The 19,378-nt window shown below is 37.4% G+C and overlaps 2 protein-coding genes across 5 annotated transcripts in view; both read left to right on the top strand.

The window, feature by feature from the left end:
• LOC18106479 (protein NRT1/ PTR FAMILY 5.6) overlaps positions 1–19,378 on the top strand; it is a 48,607-nt gene that overhangs the window by 15,810 nt on the left and 13,419 nt on the right. The gene's annotated exons all lie outside the window — the stretch shown is intronic.
• Positions 14,215–16,964, top strand: LOC18106478 (heavy metal-associated isoprenylated plant protein 39). 2 transcript variants are annotated; one of them, XM_024592936.2, is made up of 3 exons: positions 14,215–14,495; positions 14,685–14,760; positions 16,493–16,964. In XM_024592936.2, the coding sequence occupies exons 1-3, from the start codon at positions 14,487–14,489 to the stop codon at positions 16,735–16,737; spliced, it is 330 nt and encodes a 109-aa protein (XP_024448704.1). In that variant the 5' UTR covers positions 14,215–14,486; the 3' UTR covers positions 16,738–16,964. The 2 variants fall into 2 exon arrangements, with proteins under 2 accessions (XP_024448704.1, XP_052304704.1); XM_052448744.1 differs by lacking the exon at positions 14,215–14,495 and having other exon boundaries at positions 14,519–14,760.

Below are 19,378 nucleotides of genomic sequence, written 5' to 3'. Positions count from 1 at the left end.
TTCGTGCACCCACGCAAGATTAGTATCCGCAAGTTGTGCAAGGTACACACAGTTTCGGACAACCTGTGTTCCGATGATTATGAGAGGTTTATATACCATAGTTGTTTCAAGCTGCCAATCGAGTTAGGCAACTTACCTACATGGAGCAAAGATAACACACGAAGACTCTGGAATCTTCTGAGAAAGTCACTGATTTCCTCATCATTCATGTTTGCCAAAAGAACTTTGATATTAACAAAATTGTACGCAAATTTTGTACTTCATCAAGGCCCACAAGATTGTCTAGATCTTCAGGTCTAGTTCTTGCATACGATAAGTGACGAGTCTTCTTAGAAAGCTTCCAAGAATCACCATCATCTAAACAAACAGCAAACTCTCCACACACAAATTTTGCCAAGTCATTTGTGAGGTCATGCATTACGAATAATGGTGAGTTATCACTTGTTCAAAAAGGGACATTGATGCAAGATCTTCAAAGTACCTGTATCCCGTTTCTTCCATCTCTTTGGTTCCCTCATATGGTGAAAATAACCCAGTTGCTCCATTTCCTTCAGTAAGGAATCTAAGGAGTGACAAGATTGAACTATGAGACTGTGCCCGCCAGAAGTCAATGTCTCTAATTTCACCATATAAGGATGGTCATTTAAATACATTTTGTTAATGGTTGTAGGCCTTGGAAGTGAAAGCACAAACTGGGAACACTTTGTAATTGTGAGTTCTTTTAAAGAATGAAGGTGGCTGGGTAGGCTTTTCTTTAATTTAGGACCTTCACTTATGCAAAAAACACTTGGAGGCGAGGAAAAGCTTTCTCTTCACTTTCAGCAACATTAGGAATCCATTCACACCATTGTGGCATCCTCTCAAAAGTCAAGCTCTCGAGTGATTTGAATGCAATGCTTGTGGAGGTGCAATTTCCATAAAAACTCACAACCTACACTCTCGACTTTATCGAATGCTTTGCTCATAAGTCTTTTTAGATATGCTAACTGACCGAGTGGTGGTAGAAAGGAACAATGGCATTCACTAAGCCTCGGATCCACTAAGAATGGGTCTATTAACCAAGCAGGGAATCTTGAACCCCCATAACCAACAATTACAAGACAATGCACATTCACATCAGGCTTTAGTTGATGAAGCACGCGTTCATCAAGAGAACCATATGAATCATTGCTCCATCTCAAATCTAACTTTCCGAGATCCCTCATGCCTTCCAAATTAGCTCCTAAAGCATCTTGAGCATCGACAACATTTTGAAGCACCCAAATACGAAGTTTTCCCTCTAGGCATTTGAGCTCTCCTATTTCCTTTATGCTGGATCCGTTTTGTTTACCCACAAAAAAAATCAGTCAAAGTTTGAAGTTTAGATAATTTACCCATTTGAGGCGTCATCTGTTGCAATCCTGTTCCTTTACTATCCAGATGATACAAGTTTGTTAGATTCATCAGGTTGGTTGGCAACTCAACAAGATTCGTGCACCCACGCAAGATTAGTATCCGCAAGTTGTGCAAGGTACACACAGTTTCGGACAACCTGTGTTCCGATGATTATGAGAGGTTTATATACCATAGTTGTTTCAAGCTGCCAATCGAGTTAGGCAACTTACCTACATGGAGCAAAGATAACACACGAAGACTCTGGAATCTTCTGAGAAAGTCACTGATTTCCTCATCATTCATGTTTGCCAAAAAGAACTTTGATATTAACAAAATTGTACGCAAATTTTGTACTTCATCAAGGCCCACAAGATTGTCTAGATCTTCAGGTCTAGTTCTTGCATACGATAAGTGACGAGTCTTCTTAGAAAGCTTCCAAGAATCACCATCATCTAAATAAACAGCAAACTCTCCACACACAAATTTTGCCAAGTCATTTGTGAGGTCATGCATTACGAATAATGGTGAGTTATCACTTGTTCAAAAAGGGACATTGATGCAAGATCTTCAAAGTACCTGTATCCCGTTTCTTCCATCTCTTTGGTTCCCTCATATGGTGAAAATAACCCAGTTGCTCCATTTCCTTCAGTAAGGAATCTAAGGAGTGACAAGATTGAACTATGAGACTGTGCCCGCCAGAAGTCAATGTCTCTAATTTCACCATATAAGGATGGTCATTTAAATACATTTTGTTAATGGTTGTAGGCCTTGGAAGTGAAAGCACAAACTGGGAACACTTTGTAATTGTGAGTTCTTTTAAAGAATGAAGGTGGCTGGGTAGGCTTTTCTTTAATTTAGGACCTTCACTTATGCAAAAAACACTTGGAGGCGAGGAAAAGCTTTCTCTTCACTTTCAGCAACATTAGGAATCCATTCACACCATTGTGGCATCCTCTCAAAAGTCAAGCTCTCGAGTGATTTGAATGCAATGCTTGTGGAGGTGCAATTTCCATAAAAACTCACAACCTACACTCTCGACTTTATCGAATGCTTTGCTCATAAGTCTTTTTAGATATGCTAACTGACCGAGTGGTGGTAGAAAGGAACAATGGCATTCACTAAGCCTCGGATCCACTAAGAATGGGTCTATTAACCAAGCAGGGAATCTTGAACCCCCATAACCAACAATTACAAGACAATGCACATTCACATCAGGCTTTAGTTGATGAAGCACGCGTTCATCAAGAGAACCATATGAATCATTGCTCCATCTCAAATCTAACTTTCCGAGATCCCTCATGCCTTCCAAATTAGCTCCTAAAGCATCTTGAGCATCGACAACATTTTGAAGCACCCAAATACGAAGTTTTCCCTCTAGGCATTTGAGCTCTCCTATTTCCTTTATGCTGGATCCGTTTTGTTTACCCACAAAAAAAATCAGTCAAAGTTTGAAGTTTAGATAATTTACCCATTTGAGGCGTCATCTGTTGCAATCCTGTTCCTTTACTATCCAGATGATACAAGTTTGTTAGATTCATCAGGTTGGTTGGCAACTCAACAAGATTCGTGCACCCACGCAAGATTAGTATCCGCAAGTTGTGCAAGGTACACACAGTTTCGGACAACCTGTGTTCCGATGATTATGAGAGGTTTATATACCATAGTTGTTTCAAGCTGCCAATCGAGTTAGGCAACTTACCTACATGGAGCAAAGATAACACACGAAGACTCTGGAATCTTCTGAGAAAGTCACTGATTTCCTCATCATTCATGTTTGCCAAAAAGAACTTTGATATTAACAAAATTGTACGCAAATTTTGTACTTCATCAAGGCCCACAAGATTGTCTAGATCTTCAGGTCTAGTTCTTGCATACGATAAGTGACGAGTCTTCTTAGAAAGCTTCCAAGAATCACCATCATCTAAACAAACAGCAAACTCTCCACACACAAATTTTGCCAAGTCATTTGTGAGGTCATGCATTACGAATAATGGTGAGTTATCACTTGTTCAAAAAGGGACATTGATGCAAGATCTTCAAAGTACCTGTATCCCGTTTCTTCCATCTCTTTGGTTCCCTCATATGGTGAAAATAACCCAGTTGCTCCATTTCCTTCAGTAAGGAATCTAAGGAGTGACAAGATTGAACTATGAGACTGTGCCCGCCAGAAGTCAATGTCTCTAATTTCACCATATAAGGATGGTCATTTAAATACATTTTGTTAATGGTTGTAGGCCTTGGAAGTGAAAGCACAAACTGGGAACACTTTGTAATTGTGAGTTCTTTTAAAGAATGAAGGTGGCTGGGTAGGCTTTTCTTTAATTTAGGACCTTCACTTATGCAAAAAACACTTGGAGGCGAGGAAAAGCTTTCTCTTCACTTTCAGCAACATTAGGAATCCATTCACACCATTGTGGCATCCTCTCAAAAGTCAAGCTCTCGAGTGATTTGAATGCAATGCTTGTGGAGGTGCAATTTCCATAAAAACTCACAACCTACACTCTCGACTTTATCGAATGCTTTGCTCATAAGTCTTTTTAGATATGCTAACTGACCGAGTGGTGGTAGAAAGGAACAATGGCATTCACTAAGCCTCGGATCCACTAAGAATGGGTCTATTAACCAAGCAGGGAATCTTGAACCCCCATAACCAACAATTACAAGACAATGCACATTCACATCAGGCTTTAGTTGATGAAGCACGCGTTCATCAAGAGAACCATATGAATCATTGCTCCATCTCAAATCTAACTTTCCGAGATCCCTCATGCCTTCCAAATTAGCTCCTAAAGCATCTTGAGCATCGACAACATTTTGAAGCACCCAAATACGAAGTTTTCCCTCTAGGCATTTGAGCTCTCCTATTTCCTTTATGCTGGATCCGTTTTGTTTACCCACAAAAAAAATCAGTCAAAGTTTGAAGTTTAGATAATTTACCCATTTGAGGCGTCATCTGTTGCAATCCTGTTCCTTTACTATCCAGATGATACAAGTTTGTTAGATTCATCAGGTTGGTTGGCAACTCAACAAGATTCGTGCACCCACGCAAGATTAGTATCCGCAAGTTGTGCAAGGTACACACAGTTTCGGACAACCTGTGTTCCGATGATTATGAGAGGTTTATATACCATAGTTGTTTCAAGCTGCCAATCGAGTTAGGCAACTTACCTACATGGAGCAAAGATAACACACGAAGACTCTGGAATCTTCTGAGAAAGTCACTGATTTCCTCATCATTCATGTTTGCCAAAAAGAACTTTGATATTAACAAAATTGTACGCAAATTTTGTACTTCATCAAGGCCCACAAGATTGTCTAGATCTTCAGGTCTAGTTCTTGCATACGATAAGTGACGAGTCTTCTTAGAAAGCTTCCAAGAATCACCATCATCTAAACAAACAGCAAACTCTCCACACACAAATTTTGCCAAGTCATTTGTGAGGTCATGCATTACGAATAATGGTGAGTTATCACTTGTTCAAAAAGGGACATTGATGCAAGATCTTCAAAGTACCTGTATCCCGTTTCTTCCATCTCTTTGGTTCCCTCATATGGTGAAAATAACCCAGTTGCTCCATTTCCTTCAGTAAGGAATCTAAGGAGTGACAAGATTGAACTATGAGACTGTGCCCGCCAGAAGTCAATGTCTCTAATTTCACCATATAAGGATGGTCATTTAAATACATTTTGTTAATGGTTGTAGGCCTTGGAAGTGAAAGCACAAACTGGGAACACTTTGTAATTGTGAGTTCTTTTAAAGAATGAAGGTGGCTGGGTAGGCTTTTCTTTAATTTAGGACCTTCACTTATGCAAAAAACACTTGGAGGCGAGGAAAAGCTTTCTCTTCACTTTCAGCAACATTAGGAATCCATTCACACCATTGTGGCATCCTCTCAAAAGTCAAGCTCTCGAGTGATTTGAATGCAATGCTTGTGGAGGTGCAATTTCCATAAAAACTCACAACCTACACTCTCGACTTTATCGAATGCTTTGCTCATAAGTCTTTTTAGATATGCTAACTGACCGAGTGGTGGTAGAAAGGAACAATGGCATTCACTAAGCCTCGGATCCACTAAGAATGGGTCTATTAACCAAGCAGGGAATCTTGAACCCCCATAACCAACAATTACAAGACAATGCACATTCACATCAGGCTTTAGTTGATGAAGCACGCGTTCATCAAGAGAACCATATGAATCATTGCTCCATCTCAAATCTAACTTTCCGAGATCCCTCATGCCTTCCAAATTAGCTCCTAAAGCATCTTGAGCATCGACAACATTTTGAAGCACCCAAATACGAAGTTTTCCCTCTAGGCATTTGAGCTCTCCTATTTCCTTTATGCTGGATCCGTTTTGTTTACCCACAAAAAAAATCAGTCAAAGTTTGAAGTTTAGATAATTTACCCATTTGAGGCGTCATCTGTTGCAATCCTGTTCCTTTACTATCCAGATGATACAAGTTTGTTAGATTCATCAGGTTGGTTGGCAACTCAACAAGATTCGTGCACCCACGCAAGATTAGTATCCGCAAGTTGTGCAAGGTACACACAGTTTCGGACAACCTGTGTTCCGATGATTATGAGAGGTTTATATACCATAGTTGTTTCAAGCTGCCAATCGAGTTAGGCAACTTACCTACATGGAGCAAAGATAACACACGAAGACTCTGGAATCTTCTGAGAAAGTCACTGATTTCCTCATCATTCATGTTTGCCAAAAAGAACTTTGATATTAACAAAATTGTACGCAAATTTTGTACTTCATCAAGGCCCACAAGATTGTCTAGATCTTCAGGTCTAGTTCTTGCATACGATAAGTGACGAGTCTTCTTAGAAAGCTTCCAAGAATCACCATCATCTAAACAAACAGCAAACTCTCCACACACAAATTTTGCCAAGTCATTTGTGAGGTCATGCATTACGAATAATGGTGAGTTATCACTTGTTCAAAAAGGGACATTGATGCAAGATCTTCAAAGTACCTGTATCCCGTTTCTTCCATCTCTTTGGTTCCCTCATATGGTGAAAATAACCCAGTTGCTCCATTTCCTTCAGTAAGGAATCTAAGGAGTGACAAGATTGAACTATGAGACTGTGCCCGCCAGAAGTCAATGTCTCTAATTTCACCATATAAGGATGGTCATTTAAATACATTTTGTTAATGGTTGTAGGCCTTGGAAGTGAAAGCACAAACTGGGAACACTTTGTAATTGTGAGTTCTTTTAAAGAATGAAGGTGGCTGGGTAGGCTTTTCTTTAATTTAGGACCTTCACTTATGCAAAAAACACTTGGAGGCGAGGAAAAGCTTTCTCTTCACTTTCAGCAACATTAGGAATCCATTCACACCATTGTGGCATCCTCTCAAAAGTCAAGCTCTCGAGTGATTTGAATGCAATGCTTGTGGAGGTGCAATTTCCATAAAAACTCACAACCTACACTCTCGACTTTATCGAATGCTTTGCTCATAAGTCTTTTTAGATATGCTAACTGACCGAGTGGTGGTAGAAAGGAACAATGGCATTCACTAAGCCTCGGATCCACTAAGAATGGGTCTATTAACCAAGCAGGGAATCTTGAACCCCCATAACCAACAATTACAAGACAATGCACATTCACATCAGGCTTTAGTTGATGAAGCACGCGTTCATCAAGAGAACCATATGAATCATTGCTCCATCTCAAATCTAACTTTCCGAGATCCCTCATGCCTTCCAAATTAGCTCCTAAAGCATCTTGAGCATCGACAACATTTTGAAGCACCCAAATACGAAGTTTTCCCTCTAGGCATTTGAGCTCTCCTATTTCCTTTATGCTGGATCCGTTTTGTTTACCCACAAAAAAAATCAGTCAAAGTTTGAAGTTTAGATAATTTACCCATTTGAGGCGTCATCTGTTGCAATCCTGTTCCTTTACTATCCAGATGATACAAGTTTGTTAGATTCATCAGGTTGGTTGGCAACTCAACAAGATTCGTGCACCCACGCAAGATTAGTATCCGCAAGTTGTGCAAGGTACACACAGTTTCGGACAACCTGTGTTCCGATGATTATGAGAGGTTTATATACCATAGTTGTTTCAAGCTGCCAATCGAGTTAGGCAACTTACCTACATGGAGCAAAGATAACACACGAAGACTCTGGAATCTTCTGAGAAAGTCACTGATTTCCTCATCATTCATGTTTGCCAAAAGAACTTTGATATTAACAAAATTGTACGCAAATTTTGTACTTCATCAAGGCCCACAAGATTGTCTAGATCTTCAGGTCTAGTTCTTGCATACGATAAGTGACGAGTCTTCTTAGAAAGCTTCCAAGAATCACCATCATCTAAACAAACAGCAAACTCTCCACACACAAATTTTGCCAAGTCATTTGTGAGGTCATGCATTACGAATAATGGTGAGTTATCACTTGTTCAAAAAGGGACATTGATGCAAGATCTTCAAAGTACCTGTATCCCGTTTCTTCCATCTCTTTGGTTCCCTCATATGGTGAAAATAACCCAGTTGCTCCATTTCCTTCAGTAAGGAATCTAAGGAGTGACAAGATTGAACTATGAGACTGTGCCCGCCAGAAGTCAATGTCTCTAATTTCACCATATAAGGATGGTCATTTAAATACATTTTGTTAATGGTTGTAGGCCTTGGAAGTGAAAGCACAAACTGGGAACACTTTGTAATTGTGAGTTCTTTTAAAGAATGAAGGTGGCTGGGTAGGCTTTTCTTTAATTTAGGACCTTCACTTATGCAAAAAACACTTGGAGGCGAGGAAAAGCTTTCTCTTCACTTTCAGCAACATTAGGAATCCATTCACACCATTGTGGCATCCTCTCAAAAGTCAAGCTCTCGAGTGATTTGAATGCAATGCTTGTGGAGGTGCAATTTCCATAAAAACTCACAACCTACACTCTCGACTTTATCGAATGCTTTGCTCATAAGTCTTTTTAGATATGCTAACTGACCGAGTGGTGGTAGAAAGGAACAATGGCATTCACTAAGCCTCGGATCCACTAAGAATGGGTCTATTAACCAAGCAGGGAATCTTGAACCCCCATAACCAACAATTACAAGACAATGCACATTCACATCAGGCTTTAGTTGATGAAGCACGCGTTCATCAAGAGAACCATATGAATCATTGCTCCATCTCAAATCTAACTTTCCGAGATCCCTCATGCCTTCCAAATTAGCTCCTAAAGCATCTTGAGCATCGACAACATTTTGAAGCACCCAAATACGAAGTTTTCCCTCTAGGCATTTGAGCTCTCCTATTTCCTTTATGCTGGATCCGTTTTGTTTACCCACAAAAAAAATCAGTCAAAGTTTGAAGTTTAGATAATTTACCCATTTGAGGCGTCATCTGTTGCAATCCTGTTCCTTTACTATCCAGATGATACAAGTTTGTTAGATTCATCAGGTTGGTTGGCAACTCAACAAGATTCGTGCACCCACGCAAGATTAGTATCCGCAAGTTGTGCAAGGTACACACAGTTTCGGACAACCTGTGTTCCGATGATTATGAGAGGTTTATATACCATAGTTGTTTCAAGCTGCCAATCGAGTTAGGCAACTTACCTACATGGAGCAAAGATAACACACGAAGACTCTGGAATCTTCTGAGAAAGTCACTGATTTCCTCATCATTCATGTTTGCCAAAATGAACTTTGATATTAACAAAATTGTACGCAAATTTTGTACTTCATCAAGGCCCACAAGATTGTCTAGATCTTCAGGTCTAGTTCTTGCATACGATAAGTGACGAGTCTTCTTAGAAAGCTTCCAAGAATCACCATCATCTAAACAAACAGCAAACTCTCCACACACAAATTTTGCCAAGTCATTTGTGAGGTCATGCATTACGAATAATGGTGAGTTATCACTTGTTCAAAAAGGGACATTGATGCAAGATCTTCAAAGTACCTGTATCCCGTTTCTTCCATCTCTTTGGTTCCCTCATATGGTGAAAATAACCCAGTTGCTCCATTTCCTTCAGTAAGGAATCTAAGGAGTGACAAGATTGAACTATGAGACTGTGCCCGCCAGAAGTCAATGTCTCTAATTTCACCATATAAGGATGGTCATTTGAATAGTCATTTAAATACATTTTGTTAATGGTTGTAGGCCTTGGAAGTGAAAGCACAAACTGGGAACACTTTGTAATTGTGAGTTCTTTTAAAGAATGAAGGTGGCTGGGTAGGCTTTTCTTTAATTTAGGACCTTCACTTATGCAAAAAACACTTGGAGGCGAGGAAAAGCTTTCTCTTCACTTTCAGCAACATTAGGAATCCATTCACACCATTGTGGCATCCTCTCAAAAGTCAAGCTCTCGAGTGATTTGAATGCAATGCTTGTGGAGGTGCAATTTCCATAAAAACTCACAACCTACACTCTCGACTTTATCGAATGCTTTGCTCATAAGTCTTTTTAGATATGCTAACTGACCGAGTGGTGGTAGAAAGGAACAATGGCATTCACTAAGCCTCGGATCCACTAAGAATGGGTCTATTAACCAAGCAGGGAATCTTGAACCCCCATAACCAACAATTACAAGACAATGCACATTCACATCAGGCTTTAGTTGATGAAGCACGCGTTCATCAAGAGAACCATATGAATCATTGCTCCATCTCAAATCTAACTTTCCGAGATCCCTCATGCCTTCCAAATTAGCTCCTAAAGCATCTTGAGCATCGACAACATTTTGAAGCACCCAAATACGAAGTTTTCCCTCTAGGCATTTGAGCTCTCCTATTTCCTTTATGCTGGATCCGTTTTGTTTACCCACAAAAAAAATCAGTCAAAGTTTGAAGTTTAGATAATTTACCCATTTGAGGCGTCATCTGTTGCAATCCTGTTCCTTTACTATCCAGATGATACAAGTTTGTTAGATTCATCAGGTTGGTTGGCAACTCAACAAGATTCGTGCACCCACGCAAGATTAGTATCCGCAAGTTGTGCAAGGTACACACAGTTTCGGACAACCTGTGTTCCGATGATTATGAGAGGTTTATATACCATAGTTGTTTCAAGCTGCCAATCGAGTTAGGCAACTTACCTACATGGAGCAAAGATAACACACGAAGACTCTGGAATCTTCTGAGAAAGTCACTGATTTCCTCATCATTCATGTTTGCCAAAATGAACTTTGATATTAACAAAATTGTACGCAAATTTTGTACTTCATCAAGGCCCACAAGATTGTCTAGATCTTCAGGTCTAGTTCTTGCATACGATAAGTGACGAGTCTTCTTAGAAAGCTTCCAAGAATCACCATCATCTAAACAAACAGCAAACTCTCCACACACAAATTTTGCCAAGTCATTTGTGAGGTCATGCATTACGAATAATGGTGAGTTATCACTTGTTCATAAAGGGACATTGATGCAAGATCTTCAAAGTACCTGTATCCCGTTTCTTCCATCTCTTTGGTTCCCTCATATGGTGAAAATAACCCAGTTGCTCCATTTCCTTCAGTAAGGAATCTAAGGAGTGACAAGATTGAACTATGAGACTGTGCCCGCCAGAAGTCAATGTCTCTAATTTCACCATATAAGGATGGTCATTTGAAGTCATTTAAATACATTTTGTTAATGGTTGTAGGCCTTGGAAGTGAAAGCACAAACTGGGAACACTTTGTAATTATGAGTTCTTTTAAAGAATGAAGGTGGCTGGGTAGGCTTTTCTTTAATTTAGGACCTTCACTTATGCAAAAAACACTTGGAGGCGAGGAAAAGCTTTCTCTTCACTTTCAGCAACATTAGGAATCCATTCACACCATTGTGGCATCCTCTCAAAAGTCAAGCTCTCGAGTGATTTGAATGCAATGCTTGTGGAGGTGCAATTTCCATAAAAACTCACAACCTACACTCTCGACTTTATCGAATGCTTTGCTCATAAGTCTTTTTAGATATGCTAACTGACCGAGTGGTGGTAGAAAGGAACAATGGCATTCACTAAGCCTCGGATCCACTAAGAATGGGTCTATTAACCAAGCAGGGAATCTTGAACCCCCATAACCAACAATTACAAGACAATGCACATTCACATCAGGCTTTAGTTGATGAAGCACGCGTTCATCAAGAGAACCATATGAATCATTGCTCCATCTCAAATCTAACTTTCCGAGATCCCTCATGCCTTCCAAATTAGCTCCTAAAGCATCTTGAGCATCGACAACATTTTGAAGCACCCAAATACGAAGTTTTCCCTCTAGGCATTTGAGCTCTCCTATTTCCTTTATGCTGGATCCGTTTTGTTTACCCACAAAAAAAATCAGTCAAAGTTTGAAGTTTAGATAATTTACCCATTTGAGGCGTCATCTGTTGCAATCCTGTTCCTTTACTATCCAGATGATACAAGTTTGTTAGATTCATCAGGTTGGTTGGCAACTCAACAAGATTCGTGCACCCACGCAAGATTAGTATCCGCAAGTTGTGCAAGGTACACACAGTTTCGGACAACCTGTGTTCCGATGATTATGAGAGGTTTATATACCATAGTTGTTTCAAGCTGCCAATCGAGTTAGGCAACTTACCTACATGGAGCAAAGATAACACACGAAGACTCTGGAATCTTCTAAGAAAGTCACTGATTTCCTCATCATTCATGTTTGCCAAAATGAACTTTGATATTAACAAAATTGTACGCAAATTTTGTACTTCATCAAGGCCCACAAGATTGTCTAGATCTTCAGGTCTAGTTCTTGCATACGATAAGTGACGAGTCTTCTTAGAAAGCTTCCAAGAATCACCATCATCTAAACAAACAGCAAACTCTCCACACACAAATTTTGCCAAGTCATTTGTGAGGTCATGCATTACAAAAAAGGCACGCACTTAGGAGATGGCAGTTGGTTCATCAGATGGAGGTTACGAGCTTTGTCTTCTAACCTTTCAAGTATTTTGAAAATCTTTTCTAATTTATTGGCCATCTCTCCTTCCTCATTCTTGTTTAAGGACAAAGAAAGGAGATAAAAAAGTTTCACACCTGATACATTCCAGTTTGAGAACCAACTACCAAATCTATTCGTTGAGCTTCATTATCAGTCTCAATCAACAAGTCTTCAGCTTCATATATAGCTTCTTTAGCATCCGCAATCCAAGTCTTCAGAACCATCACAGTAAACAGATCTCTCTCAGCTTCAGTTATTTTCTTCTCCTCGGCGTCATTGAGCAAGCCATTAACAGTATTCAATGTTTCTCTCAACTTCTTGAGCTTTTCCTTATCGGGCTTCCCACATGTGAAAAAGCCCGGAAGCACGGAAGCAAACTGCTGGCCCAGAAAACCAGCAGCACCTTTCAGACATGCTAACGCATTCTCAACTGCCATGATGGATCTTTGCAAAGGGTGTGTGGACAGGAAAATGGTGAATTAAGTAATGGGGAAGTAAAGAATAGCAAGATTGAGAATTTGATAGAAGATGTTCAGAATTTGCGTAGGCAAAAGTCAACTAGCTTCCACTGGAGGACGAAGCCACCCAACCTCATTTACTTTGTTGGAAAATAATATAAATTATATTTTGTGACTTTACTTAACAGCTTAAATTATTTAGTTGAGATAATTTTTTGATATGGTATAAGCGGTCACGAGTTCGAATCTCATTGTCCTCATTTATTTGATAAAAATTAAACATAAGGTAATATGGGTCTGTATAATTTTCAAACCCAAAGAGCTTTCACTTGAGGGATTGTGTTGTAGAATAATATAAATCATATCTTGAAATCTCATATAATAGCTTAAACTATTAGGTTGAGATGATTTTTTGATATACTCTACTTTAATGGATGAAATACATTGTTGGTATCTTTGGTTTACATTATTTATTATTTATTATTATTATTATTATTATTATTATTATTATTATTATTATAGTTTTGGTTTGGTTATTATTATTATTATTATATGTACAATTTTTGTTTACATATATAAAATTAAATCAAAATTATATGATTAAAAAAGATAAAAATAAAATAAAATTATAGATAGTTGTTTGAAATCAAGTCACATAAGAAATTAAATTCAATTTTATATGTGTTTGAATTCAATTAATAAAAAATTAAAATGTTAAGAATTATAGATACAAGAATATTAATGGTCAAATCAAAACTATAAAAAAATATGATCAAAACAGAATTTCTTAATCCAAATATTCAAGTTTGGTCCACCGTTAATTTTGAAATATTTACTAGTATATATATATATATATATATATATATATATATATATATATATAGACAAAAAATAGTAGTAAACTTGAAAATATAAATATAAAATAGAGAAAAAATAAAATTAAAAAGGAAGTAAAATAGAGAAATATAATTTAAATATTTTAAGAAATAGATGAAAAAATAAAAATATAAAAATAGATAAGTATATATAAAAAATAAAATCTAAGAAAAACGGTGGTTATTAAGTTGTTCAATGTTTTAGTCCAAAAGAAAATACATATACCCGACCACAAGTAAGTAGTTTTTTAAAAGATGATTTTATTTTGTACTGTTTTTTACTTTCTTTTGTTTCTCATATTACCAAATTAAGATTTTAATTTTTTCATCTTGTTTTTAAGAATATAAATTTTATTTTAGTTTTTTTTTTATCCTTTAACCTATTTATCATTTTCTTTAGCTTTTCATTGTTTCTTCAAATATAATTTTACATCACCGGGTCTATTCGTCCAAGACCGATTTCTAAGGAGAGTTGACATGAATAAATAAATTTTTTAAAAAATTAAAATTATGTTATTTTAAAGAAAATTTAAAAAAATAAATGAAGTTTTAACTAGGTTAATTGGTTAATGAATGAACTCAAGTTTTTAAGGGAAGAACCAAGTCAATTTTTTTCAATTAGCTAAACTGATTTATATATCAAGTTGGCTAGATCTGGATTAACACATCGGGCTGGGTTGGATTTTTTAACTTTGGGATGGATTTCGAGTATAAGGGTTGAATTAAGCAACTTATCTGTTTAGGGACCAATCGCATAAAAAAATTCAACTAATAAGCCTTGTCTTTAACTCAAAGTTATCGCTTCTTGCAGCCTCTCTCTCTGAACCCCCTCGCTCGCCTCAGCTTTCGAAGTCGATTGTAGTTTAATTCTCTCAAAGCTTTATAGGAATGCTGCAGTTGAGAGTTAATTATGAGGTGTCTTGTTTTTTATGTATATATATTTATGGAAAACCTCAGTGTAATTTGTTAATGGTTTCTATGGGATTCTTGGTCTCTTTTTTCCCTGTAATTTTCAAGGAATCACTACGTCTTGATTATCTGGATTTTGATCTGTAGCAAAATATGATTTTTTTTTTGCTCGGACAGAAATTAGTGTTGAAAGTTGATGTCCATGATCAGAAAACTATGACCAAGATCATTAAGACAACTTCTATTCTGGAAGGTATTAGAATCTTCTATTCTATGCTTATTTTGATGTAAAAAAAGAAAACTTGTATGTGCAATAAGTGGTTTGATAATAAAAAAAATTGGATAATCCATCAATGAAGAAAGATTTGACAAATTAAATGGGATTTTGATTCTTGCAACTGAAGGGCAAGAAATCAGTAGAAAAAGGGACTCGATCAGACACAGATGACAGATGTTTGTCAGACCCTGAAATCTTTGGTGAAGATATTTTGCCAAATTCCTCGAGAAGTTGATCTTGTTGAGTCTGAGATTGAAGGCAATTTTTAGATTTCAATTTTAGAGTGTTTAGCAGAATCATTCTTGAAGAATAAACAAAAGATGATGAAGTGGAAGATAATAGAAAGATTAATCAAGATGATGGTGAATTTAATTTGGAGATTAGTAAGAAGCAACAGACAATTAGGTGAAAGAAGGGCTCAACAAGGTTTCATTGATTGTGTTGTTGAACTTGTTGTTCCGTGTGCTGTGAAGTTGTTGGAGGACAGTAATGGCTTGTTTGAGCAACTATTTTGTCTGTTTTCAATTTGTTAGTAAGTATATTGCAGAAATTGACCCCACACATGAGCCACTTTGGAGAAGAATTGTGGTATTTTGTACTGTGGAAGATGGATTATACTGCTATGTTTTGAGAACCAATTGATTTGTTTTAAAAATGTGCAATTGCATGAATTGAGTAAACGGTTCCGAGTTATCTTCATAATGGGCTGGTGTTGCTTGCATACGTGGAGGAGTTCAACAAAGTAGAGGATATCTTTTTTGACATCTATAATAACAGATGGTTTATCAATACTGGTCTTTGTGAGAGTTTGTTGGGCAAGAAAGACAGCAAATGACTTCAAGTTCTTGTTTTCAAATGGCAAGTAATGCTCAGAATATTTTATGATGATATCTGGGGGCCTGAGCTGTTGTTTGACTTTGACATGTTCAGATCAAATCTGTATGTCCACTTGTGGAACTACATAAGAAGTCTTATCACAGATCTTTGGCAGGGCTCTATATGCCTGTCAATAAGATGGATGCAGGCTATACTGATAACAGACTGGAAAAGAAGTATGGGGGGTGTTGTGGTGCAAGAGAGACAGTATATGATCTCAGATTTTACTGCTGGAATGCGGGTTGAGGGGGATGGAGATTGAAGTGGATTTTGAGTTGTTGAATTGCAAGGTGATAGAGTGGATCCTTACGGAGTATTCTTGGTGTCTGAGCAAATTTGTGCTAGCCCAACTCATTGATTAATCCTACAAGAGCTAAGGGATTGGTGTGATTTGTTGTTATATGTTCTGATATTAAAGAAAGCTGCACAGGAACTAGGAAAGTTATGGCAGCTTTATGTCACAAGTTAAACAGCACCAGTCATCACCTTATTTTGAGGAAGGGTGACTTTGGGTTTATGGAGTGTGCATATTGTTTAGGGTATGTGGTGGTGGTGGTGGTTTGTTCTGTTTGGGTGGTTGATGCTCTCGTGGTGTGGATCTAGAGGGTTTTGGAATTTGTGTTTGTAGTTGGTTTTGGGGTGTTCCTTGAGGATTGTATGCTGTCCAGGTGGTGTTTAGTGATGCTCTCTTCACCCTGGTGCATCTCTAGTTTATGGTGGGATTCTGCAAATAGTGGCTTCGGCTCATTATATTTTTCTTTTTTCCCTTTCCGAAAACAAGATTGTAGTTCAAATTTTGACAGAACTGGGTGTTGTATTTGCAAATTTGCAGGGGTGGATTCAGTATCCGTTGACAGGAAGGCAAATAAAATGACGGTGATAGGGGACGGAATTGATCCAGTGGTCATCATGTGCCAATTGAGAAAGTTCTTTCACGCAGAAATAATTGCAGTAGGACCAGCAAAAGAGCCTGAAAAGAAAATAGAACCCAAGAAAGAAGAGCAGAAGCAGCAAGAAGAAGGTCAGATGAGTAAAGATGAAGATCAAGTTAAAAAAGATGAAAATGCTTTTGCCTAGTTGAACAAGTCTAACCAGGCCAGTGTTGATCCCTATTTAGTTCTTACAGTTCCTGAGGATGATTGAAATGCTTGTGTCCTTGTGTATTCTGGCAGATGTCAAAAGAGTTGGTAGAAGTCTGTAGGACAGAAGTTGACATTGGATTTATATCATATTATTAATGGATTCTCTCCCTCATGTAAAATATATATAATTATTTTTCATTAATGCATAATTGTTGTGGTTTTGATCTTCCTACACCTTTTATTGTTTTGAATGTGGGATGTCCTGTTAAGTTTGTGGTTGGCATTTCTTTTGACAGAGAGGAAGAATGGCAATGGTAACTTGTTCTCAAAATTAGAGCTATGGGTGATCGTACTTTCAATTCCATGTAACAAAAAATTCTGGGATGGATTAGGTCATCTGTGATTTACAATAATTTTAGCTTGAAAATATGTGTGGTAGGAAAAAGAGAGGGATTTAACTGGATTGAAAATGAATAAATGAGAAAAAAAATTAAAAATTCTTTTGACTTCAGGATAAAGAATAAAGGGTTTGATCCAAATTGTTAATTTGTATGTATGGTTGTTTATTATTTTTATTTGAAAATATATTAAAATATTTTTAATTTTTTTAATATTAACATATCAAAATAATTAAAAAATAATAATCTGAAACTTTTAATAAAAAAATCAAAAAAATATTACATCCACACAAACAAACACTCAGTTCCGTTTAAAAAGAGATCAATGGGTTCTCACAAAACAAGTCTCCTTTTTGCAATATGCAGCAGCTAGCGTCTGAGCAACGGCGGCGTGTGGAAGACGGTGGTACATATATTTGGGGCGTGTCCTGACTTTTCCTTTTTCCGATTAGTTTACTGGTTTTTTCTAATTCCAAGCTAGGAATTTGGGCTTTCATAGGCCCGGGATCAAAATGCTTTTATTTTTTTATTTTACATAACTCGTCTATGTCCAGCTTATTTTAAAAAAATAATAATAAATAATAAATTAGTTCTTCAAGTTTGAGAAATAAATTATTGGTTTTTTAATTTCAAAAAATGAACTATTGAGTCACTTTATCATTTTCGAGAACCCTTAATTTTTTATTACTTTATCCTAAGAAATAATTTCTTTACTCATCCATCTTTTCATAATATCTATTTTAAAAAAAAAAATTGGAAAATGAAGGGAAAGGACTAAATAGTTAGTTTTTGAAATAAAAAATACTAACTAATCTATTTCTCATAAATAAAGAAAATAATTTATAATTTAATTTTTATAAAATAAACTTGTGATACTAATTGACATAGCGAAAACTAACAATGAAAAAAGGCTACCGCCTTTTTTTTTATTTTATTTGTTTGAATCCACGAACAAGAATACAATACTCGAATCCACGAGTAAAGAGTAACATTACTGAAAAAAAATTCTTATTAAAAATCAAGAATGACTACAATGTAGAGGCTGCTTATATTCATAAGTTGCCACCCTAATTCTAATAAGAGAATCACTTACCGAAATAAACAGCAAAATAAGAGGAAATAGAAAAATAGACTCATCTTTCTGTTCTTTCTTTCGTTCGAGTTGCTCAAGTGGGCTGTTCATTCCCCTATCGTTTCGGTCAGCTGTGTTGGGCTATTTCCAGAACTCAAACACACACAATTTACGTGGTTCGGCAACTTGCCTACTCCACGGAGCTACTGGTTTGTATTAATGAAGCTTACAAACAATACAAACAAAGGAGGAGGCGATAAAACTCTCTCAACTCAACTCTACTCTCTCAAGCTCTCTCTATTCTTCTCTGTTCTCTCTTCTCTCTGTGTTTCTCACGCTGCTCTCTGTGTTCTTCATGCACTAACAAACACATCACAGGGGGGGCACATTAATATACAATTAATGGGAGTGAGGGGGAGTCCTCCACCATGTGCTAAGTGGGAGATTAGGTAATCCCACTTGCACATGGTGGGGCTTGCTTGTCTCCAATAATTAACAATCTCCCACTTGGAGACAAACAATGAAATTATCTTTTATCCTTGAAGGCCAACTGAAGTTTTGCACAACTTCAGTTTATCAAGTGTAACTCCTTTGGTTAACATGTCAGCTGGATTCTTGCTTCCACAGACCTTTTCTAGCATTAGTTGCTCGTCATCCAGCAGTTGTCGGATGAAGTGATATTTGATCTGAATATGCTTCGTCCTGGAGTGAAATGCTGGATTCTTGGCAAGGAAGATTGCACTCTGACTGTCGCTATACAAAGTACCTTTTCCATTCAACTTGCCCAATTCCTTCAGGAAACTCTGCAACCATACTATCTCTTTTGCAAATTCTGAGACTGCAACATATTCAGCTTCTGTTGTTGAAAGAGCAACGATCTTTTGCAAGGTAGAACTCCAGGAAACAGCAGTACCTCCTAGAGTATAAACATATCCTATAGTGCTCTTTCTGCTATCAACATCTCCTGCTAGATCAGCATCTACAAAACCTTCAAGTTTCAAACCACCAGCTGTGAAACTGAGACAAGTTTCCGAGGAACCTTTTAAGTACCTCATGATCCATTTGACCGCCTCCCAATGCTGCTTTCCAGGATTGCTCATATATCGGCTTACAACTCCCACTGCATGGGCAATGTCTGGTCTGGTACAGACCATAGCATACATCAA

This window comes from Populus trichocarpa, chromosome 17 (genome assembly GCF_000002775.5).
Source record: "Populus trichocarpa isolate Nisqually-1 chromosome 17, P.trichocarpa_v4.1, whole genome shotgun sequence".
NCBI lineage: Eukaryota > Viridiplantae > Streptophyta > Magnoliopsida > Malpighiales > Salicaceae > Populus > Populus trichocarpa.
Note: the sequence above shows the minus strand (reverse complement) of the source record. Positions and strands in the feature narration are given on the sequence as shown.